The sequence below is a fragment of the Coturnix japonica genome, chromosome 2, assembly GCF_001577835.2.
Source record: "Coturnix japonica isolate 7356 chromosome 2, Coturnix japonica 2.1, whole genome shotgun sequence".
Lineage (NCBI taxonomy): Eukaryota > Metazoa > Chordata > Aves > Galliformes > Phasianidae > Coturnix > Coturnix japonica.
The window spans coordinates 113239823-113263869 of record NC_029517.1 but is presented as its reverse complement, the minus strand read 5'-3'; the positions used below and the strand labels follow the sequence as shown (position 1 = coordinate 113263869).

Here is a 24047-nt window from a genome sequence, read left to right as displayed (position 1 = left end):
TCAGACTAGGTGAATGGTGGCCATTGTATGTTTTGAATAAAGCAGTGTTTTGAAATGCCCTGTACCCCTTTTTTGGAGCAAAGATCTTAAAGCTCCCTGTGTAGTTGGGCATGAGTGTACCTGAACAGCTCTGTTCACAAAGTGAATTAAGGTTCCTTTCTTTTGTTTTTCAGAACCAAAGAAAATGGCTTTGACAGAGAGCCTTTGCACTCAGAGCATCCAAGCAAGCGGCCCTGCACTATTAGCCCAGGCCAGCGGTACAGTCCAAATAATGGCTTATCTTATCAGCCCAATGGTCTGCCTCATCCCACCCCACCTCCACCTCAGCATTATCGTTTGGATGATATGGCCATTGCCCACCACTACAGGGACTCATACAGACACCCCAACCACAGGGACCTCAGGGACAGAAACAGACCTATGGGTAAGGCATGTTTATTTTCTGCATTGCTTTTTGAGGTTTCTTTTTCCTTTGTAATTATTCTGAATTTTGAACAGGGTTGGGTTTTTTTTGTTTGTTTTGTTTTTTAATTTTTTATGACAAAATATACCTTTCCTTCAGATGTAGCCTTTTTTGCTGTTTGTCCATCTAGCTGCTCTTCTTGGTTTTATTGCAGACTTAAGTTTATTAGAATGGGCTGAATTGTGCATTTTGTACACTCTAAAGCAAGAACACTAGAAGGAGGAACCCCTGCTCTTACAGCTGCTTAGATAACCTCAACGCTCAGACATCTGTCAAGCAAGGATAGGTGGATCATCTTTATTCTCATGTCTCATTTGGGACAGTAAAACAAATTAGTATAGCTTGCTTTCAGCTTAGGCAAGAGGGAAGTTAAAGTGTGCACTACAATGTGGGGATGTCTGTAGAACATGTATGCAGCAGAAGGACCACACCCTATGCAGGACTTGTTGCCACATGTGTTGGGTTCCAGGGGTAGCTGATGCTCTTGGATTTGCCTAGCTTGCTTCACATCTGCACATACTATTCTTGGCTTTTTTTAAACAAATCTTCAATAAAAGAGGAACGTTTACAAATATTCAGCATCTGTATGAAGGAGTCTAAACAAGAAGCAAGTGTCAGTTCCTCTGGGTGTTGATAATAAATACTGACTTGGTTCTACCATGTTGTCAGCTGCTGTGTTTTATGTGCTGCATTTTAACCACATGTTGTTTAAAACATCTGTGAGGGGATGAACCCTTAATGATGCTCTGTTGATATGGTAGCAATTTCTGCATTTAGTGAAATAACGTTAAGTTTACATTAATATTTTTTCAACTTTTGAAGTAGAGCTAATATTTGATACAGTTTCCAAATAATTGCCTTTCTGACTTCTTCAAGAAGTGCAAATGAAAAATGATGTATTGCATTATATTATTGTATATTTCAGAAAGAGTTACAGCTATATTTGAGTGGTTGTCTTATAGCTTGCAGAACTTGCTGAATTGAAGAGTATACTGAGTAAAACAGTAGCATCTAGTCTGAGGAAAAGTCTAACAACAACTTTTAACACAGTTTTTAAGCATCCATTTATTTTTGTGGTGGTATTCTTCATACTAGGCCAGCTGATATATTATATGTATATAGCCACATATATTCAATGGGCTCTTCTTTGTTTTTTTCTTTCCCCCTAGAGGACTCCCAACACTGTAAACATGATTTGCTCCTTTTTGGCAGGGTTGCATGGCACACGCCAAGAAGAAATGATTGATCACAGACTAACAGACAGAGAATGGGCAGAAGAGTGGAAACACCTTGACCATGTAAGGGCTAAATGTGTTCATGTATAATTGTCTAAAAGGATTCCTGTAAGACAGGGATTTGTTTTGAGGATACTGCTGATTAAAGCAGGGGGCTTGAAGTTTAGGTAATTCAAATTAGGCCTTGCTGTTCAAATACAGATTGCAGTACCCTAGTTATTGCAGACTACCAAATGAGGAAAGGACTCTGCTCTGTAGGCCCTGAATGTGAGATACGTGACTATCAGCCTTGGAACTGCTTAACTGGAGATTGTTAGCTCTTGAAACATTTGTAGACATCAGTTCTGGGTCACATCTCCTGGCCTACATGATGCTGTGTGATGGTACTACAGTCCTTTCAGTTTACTTCTTCTTTCCCCTTTCTTCCAGAAATCTATATCTGTACAGCTTAAGATAACGAGTTAAAGAAGAAATAATTATTCTAAGACTAGACTTCTTCAGATGTGTTTAGAAAAACATACAGAAGCATCTTCATTCTTAAAGCCCAAGCACTAAACATATAAGTATTTTCTTTATTTTAGTGTCAATTTATGAATCAAATATTCTTTTTTATTTCTCTGCCCTGCTCTCTGCCATGACTAGCTGTTAAACTGTATAATGGACATGGTGGAAAAAACTAGGCGATCTCTCACTGTACTTCGGCGATGTCAAGAAGCAGACCGCGAGGAGCTTAATTACTGGATACGGCGGTACAGTGATGCAGAAGATTTAAAAAAAGGTGGTAACAGCAGCAGCAGTCATTCTAGACAGCAGAGTCCAGTGAATCCAGATCCAGTTACATTAGGTACAGTATTCTCATTAAATATTGTTTTATGGTCTCCTTTCCGCTCAGCTAAATGCTAGATGGAGTTTGCATTTTCTCTCCTGATTCTTTTCTAGTAGGGATACAGTATTCCTCTTTGATGATTACTAAATTAACTATAAGTATGTATTATATTGATATATAAAACTACACCCAAATAGCCTCATTTACACGTGATATGGTTTGGGTTTGGTGGTGACTCCTGATAATTTATTTTCAGAAATGGCCGAGGGTGGTGGGGCACAGGGACAGCCTTCATGTAGGGGGTGCACCAACCCTGTCCCTCTCTCTCCCCCTTACCTACTTGATTAAGGAAATTTATATGAGCTTCCAGATTGTTAGCACTCCAAAATGAGATCAAGTGAGTTAACTTGGAATTTCCCTTTTCTAAGGAAAGGGAACTCATTATAAGGGAGTGTAGTGAAAGGGGGGATGGGTTTAAACTAAAAGAAGGGAGATTTAGTTTAGAAGCTGTAAGGAAATTTTATTGCTCAGAAGGCAGCAAAGCACTGGCACAGGTGCATATGCTGCATCCTTCAAGGTATTCAAGGCCAGTTAGGGTAGGGCTTTCAGAAACCCTGCCCATAGCAGGATGGTTGGAACTAGATGCTCTTTAAGGTTCCTTCCAACACAAGCCATTCTATAATGCAATGAAATGAAGGTATATATAAGATAAGAACATTTCTTGGCTGTACTTGGTTTCCATATAAGAAACAAGTAGCAACATCTGTGATGCTTACAACCTTGCATATATAATTGTGTTCACTGCTGTATCCTGTGCAGAGCTGTCTGAGCTAGGTGATGTACTGCTTGCTTTGAGCCTAGCAGAACCCAGTGCCCAACTACAAGAAGCAGACTAAGCAGGTGGTTGTTCACCCCATGCTGACCTTAATGGTCATACACACAAAAGTATCTTCAAAAACTGTTCTAGGATGACTGTGTAAACAGAAGCTTTAATTCTGTGGGCTTTCTGTAATTTATTGATATGCTGGTGGACTTCTGCCTCATCCCCTCACTTTTATGACAGGTGAAATAAAGAATCTCATCTTGGAGAGAACTTTTTATTGCTCTCTGCTATTTCAAAGAGAATAGCAAACTATGACTGTTTTGGTAATATTTATCTTTTTTAAAAAATATACATTACAAATGTTATCTACTTAAAATCATTGTAAATTGTTGTCACTGGTAGAATTGAACTTTGTTGTGCTGTTTCACAGCTGTAGTTCATTTAAATATGTTTTGCCTTTGTCCTGAAGAATAACTTATGAAATCTGTGACTTAATTATAAATAGGGAAGCAGGAAACCAAATCTAATAACGTCTCCATCATCCTCTTTCTAAATCTCTGGATTCTTACTGTAATATTTATTGTCTCTTCATAACAAATGAACCATTTTTGTGTGTGATCCGAGTCAACTGCTCTGTAAATTAGCTTCAGTGAATGAAAGAAGAGGTTATGGAAATGCTGTTCCCAACTTCACTAATAAGTTTAGTCCCTAGAGAAGCCCTTCTCAGAAAGAAGTGTTTAGGTAATGGCTTGTACGAATAGCATTTAAATGTAATGTAAAGAAAGGCTCATAAATATGGCATCTGAAATGCTAGTCACATCTCCAGTTTCAGGAAAAACACTCAAGGAAACCCCTGATCAAAAGCAGTGGCAGCATCCCTAGTAAAGCTACAGTGCAAAAAGAGCTGGGTCCCGATGCTTCTGAGTATAGTTTGTATGTAAAAGAAGTAGAAGGAAACTGCAATTTTATAATTTCCTCCAATAAACTGTAACTCAGGATATTCACTTCATAGATCTACAGTCCAATAAAGATAGCCGTAACAACAAAACTCACACAAGATAAATGATCATAAGAAGTACAGTCAGATCCCTATTTTATCGTTATGTTTGGTTAGTAAAAAACAAAGTCTGTTTGCTTAAAAAGACATAAGGCACAGCCTTATGAGTCTGACATATCTGCAGCACAATAGATACAATTTAACTGGTTGGAGTCAGTCCATTTCAATTTCAACATGCCACATTTCAGTTATTTAGCATTAAAAACTGCTCCCCTGGACTTGTGGACATGTAATTTTGATTGCTTCAGCTCTGCAGTATCCACATCAGTCCTAAGTATTGATAAGACGGGTTTTTATAGATGGAGTATAAAGCACAAGAGTGCACAGAGACTATGGAAGTTTAATCGTTATCTTTTCTCAAATCTGGTAGTAATCTGGTTAACTAAATGAAAATTCTGAATGTTCAGAAGAATAATAAAATTGAAGCGGTACCTGTGAGTTTTGAGATGCTCTTTAGCTAAGGGAATTTTATTTCAGTTTTGAAGTGAAGATGAAGGGATTGAAAAGTTTCTCCAGTATTTTAATTAAAGTGCCACAACATGTAGCTATTTGTTGCAAGGATTGTAAATGTCAGTGTTTCCCTCATGCATTTTTTTTTTTTAATGAGGTAATCCACCCTTTAAATCCATCTTGTCATCTCCACTAGTAAGAGAGAAAAAAAAGGGGCCTTATGGCTGCAGTATTCATGTCTTTGTTTCTTTCTCTCTGTGATCAAAATAGCACCAACTGGAGTGATAAGTTCTTGCTACAAGCATTATATCATAGTCTTCATTGATAGCACTTCTGAAAATACACCAAACTGAAATTCAGAATTGGTGGTTTTCATCCAAAGGAACGTGAAGAAAATCCTGGCTATTTTGAACCATTAGACCATTCATGCAAGGTGTATTTTATGCTTCTTTTCATTTGACATCTCTGTAAATCATTGTGAGCTTTATGGTTCACAGTATCTGATGAGTATTTTCCTGTTGATATTTTTAATTAAGGAGTCAAATGATATATTTGATTACCAGTTTCAGTGCAATAGAATTCCATACACACATTAGCCACTTACAACAGGTTACAAGGTGCCATTATTCTCTGATAGTGTGCTGAAGGTAAGATAGGTCCATTCATTTTAGTCTGAATAATACATGTTTATGAAAGTCTAAAAATGACTCATACTTTATATATATTCACTTGATGAACTGTGATGGTCTATGAAGTAAATAATACATCATCTGACTCCATTTCTGCTGAAGCATTTCAGTACTGCATACTGCAACAGGACTGAATCACTTTCATCCTAATAGTGAATAATTACACATATCTGACAATGTATACTGAAATACACACAGTAGGATAAATTAAAGATGAGGGTTCTTCAACATCGTGGGTTATGAACAAGATCTGTAAGCTTACTGAGTGCAACTGTGGCTCTAGATAAGTGGTGAAGGCACACATAAGAAGGCTTGCAGTAGTGTTGATATTTTGTTGAATTTATCGGAATGGAAATCTTACAATTTTTTGTTTGTTTGAAATCTCTGACTTGAGAGTGCCAATATGTGCAAGATTTGCCCCCAGGAAGCTACGATTCTCAGAAGTATATGAATTTGTAAAAAAAAATACATAGGTTAGCCATTTCTTAATACACTTTTGATAGTTAATCCTTTCAGAATTTGTTTACATTTTATCAAATGTTGCTTACCCAAGTACTTCCAATGTTAGCTGGGGCATTCCTGCTGATATTTGTCTGTTCATGCCACAGTTATAAAATCTTTTCCTTTGCCATTTTGCAAATAATCAGCATTGATACAATACACATCCTATTCTCAACATGAGCTAACAGGGATGCTGTCAATATCACAGTAGCATTTATGACTTGTAATTCTAGAATATAAAGCCTCTGTAATATTGGTCACTGATGTTACTAAATATTGCTCTTAATCCACAAGCTGCACAGGAGGTTTGGGCTAGATTGTGGCAGCGTGAATTGCAGAATGCTGGGTAGGGCTGTAGCCACTGAGGCCAGAGGTATTTGTATTCTCAGAATTCAGTTCTGATTGCTTTGGGTAACTTTTATCTGTTCCTTATGCCACCCTTGTCACTGTTGTGCTCTGCAAAACAAGTCACAGGTAGCATGGAAGAGGAAAGTACTTCATGCTGCTAGTTGCTGGAAATTGCATCTTAGTTGAAGATAGAGGAGGAGATGATACAGCAATGCACTATTGGGTTTGTTTTCCTTTTTTCAGTCTTTTAAAATGAGAGCACAGCTATGTTTTTAATGTAATTTCATGAGTATTAAAGGAGTGTTATAGTAGCCACAGAAATGTATAAGGCAAAGATGGAAAGATGTACACAAATGCATGAAACTTGTGTCCTCCATCAGAGTTAGCAAAGTCATCTCACTCAGTATTACAGTTCTTCAGATTTATACTCCTGCCTTCTGAGCCTGATACTTAAAAACAAAAGGCAGCAAATAATTAATATTTATTGCTATGAGGAGTTTTTTTTCTTAGTCACCTCTGTCCCACTGTGTTATATTTATTGTAGGGTAGAATGAGGTAAAACTTGCATATATAATACATATAAACACATATAAATCTCTTTATTTTTCATGTTACGCAGTCTGTGTTTCTGTCCTCAAATGATCAGCTGTTCATTTCCATCTCTTACTCTTTTGTGATTATAATCTCAGATGGCATCATCTAGTGACAAAAGCTTCCATTATTTTATGTTTTCAACTCATCTTCTATCTTTCCAAACATGGATTAGATTTTTTTAACACATATTTTCCTCTTAAGTATTTCTATTATGTTTTTCTGGGTTTGGTTCTTATAATGTGAAAGTTCATCTCCTTTATTTAGTTCTAGAGCTTTTCTTCTGCTTTGCTTCTCAGACCCATTTTGATTTCTGCTCTTAAAACTCTTCTCAGTTTCCTCTTTCACTTCTTGTAGTACCAATTCTCTTTATCTTAAAACCACTAGAAGAATAAGTAGCCTACATGACTTGCTGAACACCAGAAACATGGTCAATCACTTCATAGTTGATGATTCATGTGGGTATAATACTCTTGGAATTAATGCACCATAGTTGGAATGGAATCTGGTGCCATGCTTGACTGTAGGATTTGTGTGTGTGTGAATGTTTTCCTTCTTTTAAAAAATCCAAAATAAACTAATAACTTCTTACAAAATACGTCCTTGCCTGCTATGCAGTAGTATATGAGGGCTGAAATGGAAAGAAAATTTTGTATCTTGTCTTCATCCATATTGTTATGTGGCAGTTCAGCAAGTTGTTTTTTTCCTGAAAGATATATTCTACATTAAAATAAAATAAAATTAAAAAAAAAAAAAAGTATTCAAAAATCATGTTAGATTTCAAGGTCTCTTATTTTAATTCATTTAAGCTCTTAGCAAGCAAATACTGGCTATGCTGATTTATGTACACTTTTTATGTTTCTTACTGGGCTTTTTTTGTGACTGTGCTTGATTATGTTAATTTTGTTTGGAAACTGCTAGACTTCCAAATCTGTTTATTTTTTTTCTTGTTCTTTTTTTTCTTTTTTACCGAGTAAGTTCTGTGTTTCTTAACCTGAAGCACACCTTAGCTTCATAATAACAATAATTATATAAAACTTACATCCTCTGGCCACAACCTGTAGTTTTGCCCCCAGAAGAAAATTGTTTCACGGACTTATCGCCACTGACTAAACAATAGTCGTGGTAATAATATTTGTCTTGCGTGGAGAATATGTGTTTTATTATCTTCATAAGTGCTTCTTGTCTTTTCTTGTGTGCCATTCCAAATGATGGGAAAGTCTCACAAGCTCTTGATTTAATTCTCCTTTCAGAGGATCTCATTCCTCATGTAAATAATTTGTGGTTGGAATAAGAGCTTGATTGATGTTTATGTTTTGGAAATTTTAACAATTATCTGGCAATCTGGTCATTTATGTCACTGGATTCCATTTTTGGAAAGTCATGTGTATTGAAAAATCAGCTCCACATCTCTTCATTGCCAGGGTAATTTAGGTTGGATATCAGGAAAAACTTCTTTACAGAAAGGGTGGTTAAGCACTGGAATAGGCTCCCCAGGGAGGTGATTGAGTCACCATCCCTGGATATGTTTAAAAACCGTTTGGATGTGGTGATCAGGGACATGATTTAGCAGAGGGTTGTTAGCGTTAGGGTAGTATGGTTAGTTATGGACGTGATGATCTTTAAGGTCTTTTCCAATCTGAGCAATTCAATGATTCTGCTATTTTAAATACTTGAGCACCATGGTAGAGGGCTTAAATCAAGACCGTGATCCCCCCACAATGAATAGTACCTTAAATCACAGACAGGAAAATTCAGTGCAAAATACATGAGAAGGACACCACAACCTCTTCTTATGCCACATTTGGACTCTGACTGTGTCTTGTAGTTAGGGCAGGAAAGCAAATAAGAATGTTTTCATCTTTTTCACCTTCAGTTTTCCTGAGCTATCGTTTGCCCACTCTGTCCCTGGCTGAACTGTCACTGTTCCCATAAGCCTTAAAACCTCCAAGGGACAGGAGAAGTGTACGCATCTGTATTTGTAGTCTCAAGTGTCATATGGGCCAACTGATACCAATAATTTGCACATTTCCAGCACTGGGGCTGACGTCCTCTACCACGTCAATTAAACCAATATACATAGCTATTCTTGCATACAACTTTATGTACACACCCCCATTGTTTTATGTTTGAGAGGTGTGAAATTCTGCCCATAAAAATTCATTTTTAGTGGTAAACAGAAGAGCTGGGGAAATCCGCTCAGCTGCCTGTCAGATGGGAAGCTGCAGTCTACCCAGTCAGTGTCTACAGATTCCTGTGCTGGAAACTGTGTCTGTGGAGCAGCAGGCGGGGAGCGGGATTCCCTGCTGCCTGCATGCTGAACCTGCCCCATCCCTCCCATCTCTGGTAGCCAGCCGCAGGATCAAACGTCAGCCTCTAAATGTGTTTTTTCAAGTTTCTGTAGCCTACTGTATACAAACAGTACTGCATGCCTATATAAAGGAATATAAAAACCAATTTGCTAAACCCAGTGATTAACCCTTATCATCAAAGGGCTACCTTCTGACAAGATATCTTACAATTAATTTAATATACAAAAATTGAATATATTGCATAAAAATTGAAAAGAATTGTGTGTGCATTTTGTCTCAGATCAGACTCAGACTTTATAAAGGATGCTTGATTTCGTGCAAAATCTCTTCAAAGGTGCAAATCCTTTCTGATGTAAAAAAACTTATTACAACAATTCAGTTTTATCATACAGGCAATAATATGTATTGTAAATACAAGTATTTTTAGAAACATCTATCATGTCCTACTTCAAAATACAGTTGATCATTTTTTAAATTATATTTGAAACTGTATTTGAAAAGAGCAGCTTTCATCTGTTGCAGATCTGTGTGCTGAATTTAAGGCCAAAGTGAGGGTTTTTTTCTGCCTTGTCTGATCCTGTGGCTTTGAAGTCGGTGTGGACGGGATCTTGCTGATTTCAGAGTTCTTAGGCTCAGGCGCAGAGGTTAAACCCTTGGAAGAAAGAGAGGAGGGGGGTGAGAGCTGTCAAAATGTGATGGAAATATGTGGGTTAGTTCTTTGCTCCCATGAGGCTGCTTGGTGGATGCATGTGGAAGCTTAACCTAAAGTTAAAGGCTCTGTTTTCCAAACTTGTGCAGCGGCACTTCCCCACACAGGTCAGAATCAGGAAAGCATAGCTCTGAGCCTAACAGAAACATCCCTCCTTTCTCTGCAGACCGCTCACTGATGGCAGGATTGACATCTTGCCTTTTATCTGGGCCGTCAGCAGCCGGCCTGTGTGCACAGAGCCAGAAGTGCCAAGTGCAGGCTGCTCACGCTTTCTTCTTTCTTTTCTAAGCATAATTACAAAGGATGAAGCATGTCACCTCTCAGTCAGTCTCTCAAAGCCAGCTTTAAAAGCACAGAAACTGTCATACAGGGATGACTTGAAACTGTAGGATAAAAATAAAGCCAAGAAGCCTCAGCTTGGCTTAATATGAGACATTGGAGCCATACACATCAATACCGTCCGTGTGGCATTCCTGAGTGACTGTCACAGTGTCCTGCTTGTTCTGCATAAAGAAAAACTCCATGCAGTTTTTTCCTGAACAACAGGGAATGGGAAAAGGTGTTTCTCAGAGTCTGGTTCGATCCCCATGTGTTGCTTACCATGCTCTTTCTTTCCCCCTCCCTTTCCCCCCTCTCCTCCTGCAGAATCGCATAGGGAATTCCTTCACAGGCCTGCATCTGGATACGTGCCAGAGGAGATCTGGAAGAAAGCTGGTAAGAACTGTTTAAAAACATGAGCTTGGTATTCTGGCAGCTGTGTGCAGTTGTTAACACACTGATGTGAGGAAAAAAAATAAATAAATAAAGGGCTTACCAGTAACAAGAAGAAATTGTATTTAATAATCTTAAACTGGAACCAATCAGAACATGAAATAATCTTCATAATGGAAGCATCTGCTGCTGTAGTTAAGGGGAATATTGGTGTTTCCATTGTGGACTCCTATTTTCAAGAGTTATTAAGATTTCAGGATAAAACTTGATATGCTAAAGTTTCAGCATGTCAGCAATTAAATATATATATTATTGTGACTTCCCTCCCCCCACCTAAGGTTCTTACCTATTTAACATAAGAATTCCCAACAGATTATATTCTCAAAGGAGCTTCCCAATGCTAAGCTTCCTGCTTCCTGTTAAAGTGAAGCCTTCAGATAGTGCGGCTGTTCTAAAATTTTGTGACCATTAGCCCTAAGTGAAGCTTGTACACCTGCTAAGTGTTCAAAGAGGCGAGCAAGATTGTCTCAGTAGCTACTCCCAGTGGTTACATGGACATTCATGTTTTACTTGAGGTTGAAAGCAGCATGGGTATATGTGGCCATGCAGAATTTGCTTCAACACTCAGAAATTCTGCCTGAGCTGAGGAGTCTCTTGACAAGGATTCTGCTGGGGTGCTAAAGAGAAGCCTTTACTCTCTCACCATCACTATCAGAGCATCCATATTTTCAGGGGGCCAGGAGTTAGCTGAACCAGAATTGGGTATTTGAGCTTTTACTCTCACGTATGCTTACACACACACACACAGCGACAAAGGTATATTTGAATACCTCTACAACCATGTATTGCAACTTTCTGAGCAGCAGTTAATGATTAAATGGCACATACATAGCAGTTTCAGTTCTTTCCGATTAAAAATCCTTTTATTGCTTGGTGTATTTTAGACAAGATACAGAACACACATGCACGAATGTTTTGTTGGCGTATTTCTTCATAAGCTAGCAATAGAAGTTTAATGGAAGTTTTTGGTCTGACATGTAAAACTGGATATGCATTCATGTTGTGTTTATCCAGAGATAGTATTTTAAAGGAGCTGTGATGTGTCATCTTGTGAACATTTGTGTCATCAGTTATTTTGAAACAAAGTTTTGTTCTTTGGTCCCATTTCTGGACACCGTTTTCATGTTGTGGCTTTCAGTAAGATTCCCTTTAGTAAGTATGCCTGTGAACTGGAGAATTAAAGAAGTCTGACCTGATAGAGGTTGTATACACCTATCAGTAACATATCAGAAATCATACTGTCAGTAAATCATTGGCATTCATTTTTAAGAGGCTGTGCTTGAAGTTGGAAGTCTCAAAGGGTTCAGAATCAGTTCAAGGAAGTAAAAGCACGGTTCAGGTCTGTGGGCTGAGTCTCTAGTGCCATTTGAGGTGCTGTGCAGTTTCTTGGCATGGCTGCTACTGCTGGTCTAGAAGTCTGCAAATCTCTCATCAGTCATTTTTGCTATTTCAGTGTGAGTATCTTGGTGTTTCAAATGACCATAAAGACTAAAATGTAGACAGCTGAGTTATGTGTAAATGTCTGATTGGGAAGCTGAATCTATTGAATTGTAAGAATTTGACGTAAAGCCAGTTAATAAGGAACCCTCAAAATCAATGGAAATGGCAAATCATATGAGAAATAAATTCCCTTTAAACTTTTGGAGATTGTGATTCATTAAATATGCTAAGTGAAGCACATACTTTTGTGATGTTGGTACAAATATGTAGTATCTAACACCTTGTAAAATAAAGTCACGTGAACCCAATTCAGTTTTGTCAGTGGGAAGTTGTCAGTGTCCCGATTACTCTCATTTAATAATAGTTATTCAGATGAAGAGTCCAAGACAAATTCTCAGTACCCTTAGTAGTCAAGAGTAAATCAGGCATGTGAAGATGATCAGCCATATCACAGATTAGATGATTTGCTCTCTGGAAGTGCTTCTCTTTGTCAGATACTGAGGTGTTCCTAGTCCTTTGTCGGTTGCTGTCTTTGCTTCTTTCTGTGTGTCTTTAAGCTATCCACCATCACACAGCTGCTGCTAATCACAGTCCACAGGGAAGTGCTAGAATTACCAAGCAGGCATAGAATGAACATACTCTCACATACAGAGACAATAAAGTACATTTTCCAGGGTATTTCTGAGAAAGAAATCATGCATTTTGTAGTATGAAGGAGAGAGAACTCGTGATACTAATTCCCAGTGGTCTTCTTTACTCTGGTCACCCTGAAAAGAAGATGATGCAAATGTCATGGTTGACACAGTACTGCATCCTTGCCCATCACTTTCGCTTTTTGCCTCTTCTGCCAGGCAACAAACAGGACCCGAGGAAATGGCCACAAGTTGTATAAGATGTGGTTTAGACTGGACATAAGAAGGAACTTTTTCTCTCAGAGAGTGGTCAGGCACTGGAATAGCCTGCCCAGGGAGGTGGTGGAGTTGCCATCCCTGGCAGTGTTCAAGAAGTGTCTGGATAGGGAGCTGGGAGATATGGTTTAGTGGTTTTCTGTAGGTATGGTAAAGGGAGGACGGTTGGAGTAGATGATCTTGTAGGTCCTTTCCAACCTTGTGATTCTCTGATTCTATGATTCTCTTGTGGATCTATTGTGCCCATGATACAAGTAAAGTGACTAGGAACTGACTGGTGAGTCATGTAGAGTTATATGCAGCAGTGAATGATGAGTTGAGTACTTTTTCTGAGTCAACTTATGGGACCTCTGATCATGTTGAGTACCATCTATTCCACATAAGCTATCTGTTCCCTGGAGCTTCTTTCATAATTTAGTGCTATTGAAAGTGAAAGATTTCAGTTGCATTCTGAAAATACCTAGAGAAATTATACTAAGACTGCTTAGCACAACCTAGAAAATGAAAGATGCACTTAAATACATCTTAGATATTTAATTTAAAAATTTATTGATTCATGTTTCCAGATGTTAGAATCTAATCACTTTTCCTTTCTCTGAAAAAGTAGCAGTATTCTCTGAAGCTTTCATTCTTGGTCTTCTCTATCACTGTTGTCCTTATCTGAAGCTATGAAGCCTTTCTATGCCTATGAAATATCTGTAGGTACTGGAAACTTTTAAGGAGATGTGAGAAAATGGATGATGAGAGTTTTTGGCTATTTATATTGAAATGACTGAAAAGCACTAGGCTTTAACTCTTTGCTTTCACTTCAGTTTTACACAAATTATGCTGTCAAAAGTAATGGAAATGCCAATCCATAGTTTGTACTATAGCATAAGGTATTACTCCTTTTCTTCTGAGATATGGCCTCATAAATACTTCATACACTCAAAAGCATTGCAAAAGAAGTGAAAATACATGATTCAGTTTCTATATCTGGGCTGAACAAATGTAGCTAGATAGGATTAAAAACTGTAACATTAGAAGTCTTTGTAAAATGTTGGGGTACTCTGCATCCAGTTTAAAACAGTTGTTCAAACTAGCATTTCTAAGCACTACAAACATCTCAGCAGATGACTACGCTTATATTATATATTGAAAGTGTATCATGCCATACAAAGTTAATTTCTCCTCCATAGTAAATACCATCAAGAATACAGATTTTCTTAAAGAAATTTGCTTTGTTAATAACTGCAGTTCATTGACGCAAAATGTCTGTATTTAAGTTGCCTCATTTTTATGAAAATGGTAATAAAACTGCATCTGTATTTTTGCCTGTGTATATTTCTTTTCTCACGATCAGTGAATGTTTGCAGTTGGTAATAAATATTCAAGCACCTTGCAAATGTCCTACCAATTCCCTTTGCTGATCTGTGTGTGCCTGTGGGACTAGAATAGGAATGCATAATTTAAATATAAATTGCCTGATTTGCATAGACAATTAGTCTAGCTGCAGCTTTGATCGTAAGCAAAAATTATTGTCCTGTATTGCCACTTAGATAGAATTTTAATTCACCTTGAATATTCAAAGTAAATTAAGCCTTGGCTGTGTGGTTGAAGGATATGATTTTTTTCTCTCCTGAGGCTTTCCCCTAAACAACATTTATGGTAGGGTAATATAAGGGCATATTTTCAGCCTCATAAAAATAAAGGCATAAGTTTTATCTCTTAATCTCTCCCTTCCTACCCCAAAAAACTCAGTTGACATGTTTCTCACTGTCATACATACATCAAATAATAGAATGCTTTTTTCATTTTAATTAATGCAACTTCAGTGGGTGTGTGGATTGAAAATAAGTCTCTTTTGCAATTGTACTTTGTGCTGTTGTTGAAAACAGAGGCTTTGTGTTGCACATTTTTTTGAAATAACAAATACAGAGAGGTATGATACTTTAAAACTCAGGAGAGCTACTGACTTTGTACCTCTGTGTAAGAGTTAGGTGTATGTACATGTGCAGGCACCCAAATACATGTGATACAGCCCTCAACTCAAACCCATAACACAGTTGTAGTACTTAAATTTTAATCTACAGTAAAACATTTTTATTAGAAATCTATGTTTTTAATTAAACAGAACATTTAATTAAGGTGGTTTTTAAGTGGATGAAACAATTAAGTGCAAACACTTGAATGAAACATGTCATAATTAGTTTTAATAGAGTGTTAATTGGTACTAGGTTTGCCAAGTTAATAATTACTGCTTATTAAATTTTCAATTAATCATTGTCATTTTGCTTTGAATAAAGATGAAAATTAGATAAACTAATTCAGGAGGAGGATGGTATCCTTGTTAATTAGAGCAGTTAATTAGGAAAAAAAAAAAGAAATTACTTGTTTTAGTTGTCAATTAAGAGACTGTTCATTAGTAAAATCTTTGCACTCTTCCTTCATCAAAATCCAAATAATTAATTTGTGACAATGCATGTTTTCTGGAATAAAAGATATGACACTAGTAGATACTGAAGAAAAAGCTCATGGTGACTTAGTTATTTTACAAAAACATGAAGCTTTGTGCGTAATGAAGCAGTCCGTCCCTGCTCAGGGTTAATTGTGCTATGGAGTCATGTTGGCTTTGGGGTGCTCAGGGCTTGGCAGCATTGGGAAGTGGTCTTTGCAGTGCAAATATTGGTCTGCAAAGGACTGCAGAGATCAGTAGGTGAAAAGACTGTAAGGAAACAAATTGTAATTTTAGCTTTTAAAAGTACATATCCAGGAAAAAAAGTATTAAACCAAGAATTTAAAATTCTTCTAAAAAACTCTTGGGTGTTCCATGTATTAATTATTAAAAAGAAGTTTAAAACAAAATAAAGAAAGAAAAATTTAATGATTAAATCCTGTTGTTATTTTCAGAGCTAAGTGATACAATTCTGAAAATGTCATATTATTTCTTTTGTAATAATTCTTGCCAAACATATTTGTAGATCTGATGTACTGCAAAAGCAATATTGGTTGTCAACCCTGCCTGTGGCAGGGGGGCTGGAACTTGATCCTTGAGGTCCCTTCCAACCCAAGCCATTCTATGATTCTATAATTCAGTTTTCTGAATAAAATATTCCAGATTACATAAATAATGCCCTTGAGACCTGGAAAGTCTGTATCTAAAGAAATGTTAACCATGAATAAAAATACCATGAACAACATGAATTTTAGAGGTTTGTGAGAGCTTTGGTGTTGGGGAAGTAAAACATCTGGGTAGTCTTGAAGAGTTGTTAGGAGCCAGGTTGACCTTCATCCTACTCAACACAAAGATGCCATGATTTAGCCCTGCATAGCCCTGCACCAAGCATCCTGTGCTGACAAAGATTTCTTCCCTCATTTGCAGAGGAAGCTGTCAATGAAGTAAAACGTCAGGCAATGGCAGAGTTGCAGAAGGCAGTGTCAGAAGCCGAGAGGAAAGCTCATGACATGATCACTTCCGAGAGAGCCAAGATGGAGCGCACTGTTGCCGAAGCCAAGCGCCAGGCTGCAGAGGATGCACTAGCTGTTATCAATCAGCAGGAGGATTCAAGCGAGGTAAGTAAGGTCTTTGCTGGCCAGCCACCTCTCTAAATGCTTTCGCCAGCTAGCAGCCCCATGCTAGGAGGTTGCTTTTGTCAGGGCTTGAACCTGCTTTGCCTCCTCTGATGAAAAATTAGTAACAGCTGCTATTTGGGAAGGCAGAGTACATGTCTTTGTCTTCCATTCTCTCAAGTATTTTAATGTCTTTGAGTTCAAAGAATTGCAAACCATTGTGATACCAGTGGAAAATAGGATCTGTACAGTAACCTGGAGCAGGAATCAGGATGACATGTGGCTGCAAAGCTTAGGTGTATTTGAGCTAGTTGTAATCCAGCTGGCACAGACAATTCATGTGGCATAAGGATTCAGTGCATGCTATTAATTATGTGCTCATTGGCTTTGGGCATGTATTATAGGCAGATACTGAACCCCAAATTTTCTTGGTAATGTCTGTTCAAAATAGCTAATGGACTTGGGCTGCAGTGTCACCTTTTAACTGATATTCAGTGTTAGACATAGTGCACCTTTCTCCTCTAATTTAGCTTTTCACTACCTTTATTTTAAAGCTCTTCCAAGAGCTGATATCGAGTAGTAGATAACAAGATGGTTTGGTAGAAAATGCTTCTCACTGAAATCTAATTTAAGCAAAGAAATAGTAATTTAAGAGATTAGAGCTGGTTGTAGAGCAAGATGGTTAAAAACTTGTCAGGGGAGGGCAATGGCTACAGAAGCTATTTGGAAAAGATGATGGTTCCTGTAGTACAGCATGTGAATGTGGATTTACAAGTGTTTCCTTAATTTGATTGTGTTAATTTGACTGCTGGATATAGAGAGTTGAGGAGTGAACAAACAGCAGCACCAATAGCAGGAAGCTGAGAAAAAAAGACCAGGGTGTGTTTTACCAGTGCTGCAGAATTTTACATCTATTGCAGACAATAAATATTGTCCTAAGTTCAAACTGTCCTTAAAAATAGACATGACAGAAATCAGTAAAATGTTATTTTTATACAATCATCAAATGAAAGAATGTTACTTTTGTAACTATTTATTGTTCTTGCAGTAGGATCTTGGCTGTAATGAAGCCACAATTGGAAAAAGTATAGATAGAAATACCCATTGTGTGGGGACATGGATTAACATGCTGTCAAAGCAGTTCTGCTGGTCTGCGTGGACAGCACTGGAGAAGAGTCACTTAAGTTGAAAGATGCACATAAGGTAGCTGCAGCATGCTGAGAAAACTGGCAAAAGTCATGAGCAGATAAGCCAATGGCATGCTGCAGTATGCATCTATAATTTGTGGGAGCGTAAGTTTTTAATTCATACCAGGCTTCTCTGGAGATGAAAGACTATTGTGGGATCATTGAATGCCCAAAGTTCTCCTTAATGTGTAGCAGATGAATAACAAGGAGACAAAAGGAATTGATTTGCAGCCTCTGAAAGTTTGTCAGGAAGAAAGGGACCAGGAGAAGAGTATGTACCCTTTAAAGCGCTAACTGTTCCATTGCAGATTAAATGAGACATAAATTCAATTTACTGGCATTTTGTATCTAAGATATTCAAGGACATTTTTCCTGCGCTGTGTTCATTGAAAGGGCATTTGTCTGACTTAGCATCATTAAAGACCTGTCATTTTGAATGTGTACATATACAAGAAATTCCCATTATCAAAACCAAAATTCCAAAGGTAAATGCCTAAGAGGAAATTGCAGATTAAATATGTTTAGTGAACTGATGTAGCATAGGCAAGACAGATGAAGACCTTATGTGCCAGTACATACAGCCCATTCTCCCACAAGTAAACGTACACACAGACTGGAGAGTTTGTGTGCTGTGATTCGCTCCTGAGCAGTCATACCTCAGGAGAAAGCTGTGTGAAAACAGACATCTTTACATAAGCAAGAATTGCTTATGAGTTTCTTGAAACCAGACATTAAAAAAGGGACAAATAGTTCTTATAATTTCACTCTAATGAAATGTTGTTTAGAGGGTTACAGATGTTCTCAGAGCTGTTTATATTCAGGGAAGATAGAAGCCTTCTGGACCTAGAGCAATCTATGTAGTTAGGACCTACTTCAAACGAGTTCTGATGGCCTCGTCCTGCAATTTTCATCCCTGTGGTCATGAGTAGCACATCAGTATGGCTGTTTTGAGATGCCAAATGCAAGTTTTAATAGACCTCAGTATGTGTTTACAGACGCTTGGTTAATTTTAAGGCAGATGACAGCGGTACTTAGTTGACGGCTAATAGCTAGATGTGCCTGGTCAGTTTTTATTTGTCCCTTTCCAGCTGCCAGTTATGCCAGACTCCACCCACTTAGGACACTGCTTCCTACAACCACCTGTTACCTTTGGCTGGCTTTTTTTGGATAACATGTAAAAATGGACCAGCCTTTTCCTTCATCTTTCAGGACAGGAGATTGTTCTGTCAATGTTGGAGAACTGTTCCTTTGAAGTTAAGACTTTGTATTCAATGAGATTGAGGAGTAAAACTTCACGCTTGCCTTGCTGTTCATTATCTTTCAGTCTATTTGTGAATATCCCTCCTAATTTGTCTAGACTGGAAATCTCTATGAAGTTTTCTTTTTACAACACTTCTCACAACTTTCATCAGTACTCTGTAAGAATGTATTTCAAGGGCTGCCTCTGGTTTCAGGTATGAGGATGTTGTAGCAGCAGCTACTAAGCATAGAGGAAGACAAAGCATCGCTTCTCATTTCTTATCCTTGCTGGGATATTACAGCAAAGTCAACAAGAGGGCTCAGTATAGGCTGCTATATAACCTCCATGCAGTTCCTGACAGAATATTTCTCCCACGGGTGTCATTTATTCTTTTGGCAGTGGAAACTATGGAAGGAGACGGGAATTTGGCACCACATTTCTAATGTTTCTGATATAAATTTCATCTGCTGCAGCCACTCCCTGTCTGTTCACAAGATTTCTCCCTTACAGCTTCATTTGTTATTTAGTAAAATGCAGCCTGGACCTAACAGGCTTCCTGGAGCTGCACTGCTCTGAGGACTTTGTGGCATGATTTCTGTTGCTGTCTTCTCTAGAGCCTGAAGCCATATCTAGGAACTAAGACTCTAGATTTTTTTTATGAGTGCCATGTTCAGGTAATATGTAGTGTCCTCAAGCAAGAACTTTGAGAGATCTGATTTAGAGAAGTATGTGTGTATATACTCAAAACCTGAAAAAGTGACCTCTGTGACTACAAGAGAACAGTGACGTTGATGTGTTAAGCAGACCAGAGCTAAGTAAAGGGCACTGAGAACAGTGAGAGGACCAATAAGGGGAGGTATAATTTTTGGGAGGATCTTGAATTTTAAGAAGTGCTCTGCAATATGTTGAGCATCACCATGCTACATAGTAAAATTTTCATTTCTGACCCCGGTTCCTTTCTGAATTATTGTCCTTTGCTTATGTTAGTGTTCAGTATGATTTAACTGCTGTCTGCATCTGTGCATTTACTTTTAAAAGATTTTCCAAGATTTTCTCAGCATAAGCTTTTGTGATTGACAGGGATGTTGTCATTATTTTCTGCTATCACAATGAGATTGTTTGAAGACCAATGAGCAGAGCACACTGCAGCCAGAAAGGAAAAGGACAAGAGAAGGCCTACCTGTCAGCATGATTGTTTCTGAACCGCAAATTATTTCTTTACCAGTTCCTTACAGTTGCTTGACAAAAGATGACCCATTCATCAGAAGTTGACTTGGCTGCGTACAGAAACATGTGTGAGCAGCCTACTCTTTAATGAGTGCCGTACTTGCTTTGGCTGCAATCTACTGTTGTGCAAATCAATTTTAATGGTAAGGGTGAGCAGCTTAGCAAAGAGACTGCCCAGATTGTAGGAGGGGCGAATTAAAACATCTGTCTTTCTGTTCTGGTATAAAATGCCACAGAAAAATCTGACAGTCAGTGTTCTTCCTTGCTTTTAGCAGGATGGGGGCTGGGGATGGAGAAGGAGCACAAATGTTTCGGTTCTCCCCTGAAAGCAGATGCTGACATCTGATCAGATAAAACAGTGTGTGACTGGTCCAACACTGCTTTTAAGAGACTTGTAGTGTTAAGGCTTGTTTATATTGCAGCAGCTTATGTTGTACGTGAACATCACACTTACCTGACATTTTGAAAGCAGCTGGGCTCAATCTCTGCTGACCAATCCATTGAGACCAGGACTGTGCCAGCAAACATGACTCTGAGCATCAGATGCTGTGATGCAGGCAAGCCCAATTTGTTAGGCTGGTGTTGAATCTGTTCATGTCAGCTAATGTTTAATTTTCTTTTGGCTGGGCAACTCTTAGAAAGCAACACTTCGTCCTCTGCAGTGGTGAGTGGTACAGAGGCACCAGAGCCATGTGTTCAGCACAGGATCAGACAGCTTGTGAAGTGAGATCTGGCAGAGCCTCAGGCTGCTAAGCTAAGCCTGGCCAGCCAGCTTGCATGTCTCTACAGTATGACTTTCTGCCCTTCTGTTTTCAGGACATAGCTTCTCTGTGATAGCACAGACATATAACACAGGTATACATCGCACAGTAAACAGTGGCTTGGCCTTGAATGTTCGCTGAAAGGTGTAACTTTATGAGAAACATCTAACGACTTGAATCTGTGTCAGGAGTGCTGCATTCAGAAACATTGTGGGAATTTCCCAAGAACCAATGTATTTTTTTTCTTTTTTTGACAGAATTTTCAAAAACTTCTTCTTTGTAGTTGTGGCTGGCTTTTTTTCATTACTATTTTTAATTTTTATTTATTTATTTATTTTCTGTACAGGGGCCATGGGATAAGCAATGATTACAAACTTGTAAAAAATGCATGTTTTTCATACCCAGACATGATTTCTATCCTGCTGAACTGGAGGAGTTTGTCGGAGATGATAAAACAGCATTTAATACTGCATTATGGACTTTCAGAGTTCACAGGCTCTTTGGCGCATCCAGATGCTTTTGATTTTTTTGTTTTTTTTCCTTCCTCTTCAAGCCAACTTACACTGAGTCTCAGCTGGAGGTGTCAGAGGAGGACAAACACTCAATTGTGATTACATATTTCAGTGATGAAAGTGATGGGGTGGGCGAAGTTATTGGGAAATGCGTGTCCTGGTATTGGAGACCACAGAAATGGAGACCTTTTGTTCTGAGAATTTTCATGATGGCATACAGAAGTTTCTGAGTTCTGCTGTTTAAAGATGGAAGCTTAAGTGGATGAAAATTAAGAGTCTGACCTAAGATAAGGCTTTGACCTACGACTGATGTTCCTTGTCGGTTGAAAGAAGAGGATGAAATATGATCAGTGGCACAGATTTTGAGTGAGATTCCCATCTGTTGTAATTTACCCAATTTCATTGAATTAATGCATTTTCAAGGTAGTGAGGTTAAATTGAATTATGTAGTCTGAGAATCTTGCCTTTTGTACAACCTCACTCCTTCACAGGAAAATCAATGCGGAATAAAGCTGTAATCCAGCTCTGCTCATAGTTTTAGCTACATCTGGAAATCTGTAAAGCAGAAGCTGGAAGTGCAGTATAATAGGTGTCTCCCTGAAGACAGAAAATAGTCCAATAGAGGCTCTGGAACATCCCCTACACTGTTTCCCTGTGCATGATCAGCTCTATCTGTAATAATCCTGCAGTATACCCGCTTTGCTTGTGTTTTAGTGATGGAGATTCTCCAGTGCCCATAGGCAATTTATTTCAATCATTAAAAAGATTCTTTGCAACATCTCTTTCCAGTTTTTCCTACAGATGTTTCATCTCATTATTTTTCCTGATAATTAATGGTTATTGCCTGTCTGTCTGCAGTAGCCTCTGAGACGTTTGGACGCTGCTGTCACATCTCAGTCTGCCATCTCTCTTTAACAGTATCAGTCTATTTGGTCTTTTCTTATAGCTTGTGTTCAATATCTGATTACTCTCACAGCTTTTCTTGTACCTTATTTGCCTTATTTCTTTTTCTGTATTTGAAGTGCATCATCTTAGCATAGGTGGTACTCCGGGCAGAGACTTGTCAGTGCTGGGAGGTAGAGAGTCTTAATTCAGGTGTCACACAGTGCATAGTCATATCCTCATACAGTATCCATATCTTCTGTATGGTAATGGTCACCTTGTCATCAACCTGACACTACTGTCCCATGTTATCCAAGATACTGTCCATGCAGTTCACCTTCCGTTTGGCTGATACAGGAATACCTGCTTAGCCGCATACTGAGCACTTGAGCTTCCCAGAAGGGAAGATGCTTTGAGCATGGTCAGTCCCACCATGAGCTCATGCTCTGTCCACTATGTCTGGACGATTAACTTGGGTACATGCGGGAAGTGGTGCATGAGAACAGTGGCCAGCATCTTCAGCTTGGTTTTTCTTTGGTAGACTGTGGACTCTGATGCTTTCCTTCAGCAGTGTGAACAGAAAGCATCATTGCCAGAGCTTTGGTTATTGAGTTCTGTCTCAAATGCCATTTTTCGCTGCTTATACAGAGAACGATGCACCCAGTGGTCACAGTAGTGAGGATTTGGTAGGACTGGGAGTTCTGTATGCCAAATGCAGATGCTATTGTACCAGCTCCCTGTAGCATATGTGCCTGCTTATGTTAATTTACACCATCATAATTCTTAAATGCAATTCTTTTTTGTGTGTGTAAATGTGAGCTATAAAATTCATTTTGAAATTCTTGCATTTTATGTGCTTTTATTCCTACAATTACATTAAAGATGTAATGACCTGTTAAATTATAAAGAATACATTCAGTGGACAAAATCACGTACCAGACACTGTAGAACACATTAAGTAATCATGTAAAGAAGCAGTTTAGGGCTTTGTCACTTCATTAAAATCTGGTGCTTATTTATCACTTTTCATGTTCTACATAGGTTGATAAGTTTACTGATGACTATTCTAATAAGAAAGTTGAACCTATACTACTAAAACATAAATGACTGTTTTCTGATTAATATTATTACAGGTGTTGTGGTAAGAAACCCAAATGCCATTCGATGGTTCTAGTCAAGTCTGGGGGACAATTCTGTCTGTGAGGATATGCCTTCCTCAGAAGGAAGGAAAAAGGATGATGCCTCAGAAACTGGCCTCCATTAACTAAACAGATACTTGAATAGAAAAAGGTTTAATGTTCAGGTAGCATGTACTTGAGTGCTGCAATCAAATCTGCACAAGGGAGGGTTCCCTGCATCTAAACAGATGCTAGTTGTCTCCAGCTTTCTTCTATATAAGGAAAAATGCCTTTTTGGAAAGGTCTGCATGGGGAGATTTCGTACATGTGTATTTGTTTTCAGATTAGAGGTCTGAGGGTTGGCAATTTAGCTGGAAACAAACAGCTAGAAGGTCAGCAGGCATGGCGTTAGGTAGAAAGCCTGCAAAAATACAGAGCAGAATCACAA

The 24047-nt window shown here is 38.3% G+C and overlaps 1 protein-coding gene across 6 annotated transcripts in view; it reads left to right on the top strand.

Moving 5' to 3' along the window:
- The window catches only part of RUNX1T1 (RUNX1 partner transcriptional co-repressor 1), a 107238-nt gene that overhangs the window by 78867 nt on the left and 4324 nt on the right, over positions 1–24047 (top strand). For all 6 annotated transcript variants that reach the window (XM_015855919.2, XM_015855918.2, XM_015855920.2 and 3 more), the window contains 5 exons: positions 174–424; positions 1676–1761; positions 2341–2542; positions 10650–10718; positions 16485–16675. In XM_015855919.2, the coding sequence (XP_015711405.1) occupies positions 174–424; positions 1676–1761; positions 2341–2542; positions 10650–10718; positions 16485–16675 (799 nt within the window). The remainder of the gene's footprint in view (positions 1–173; positions 425–1675; positions 1762–2340; positions 2543–10649; positions 10719–16484; positions 16676–24047) is intronic.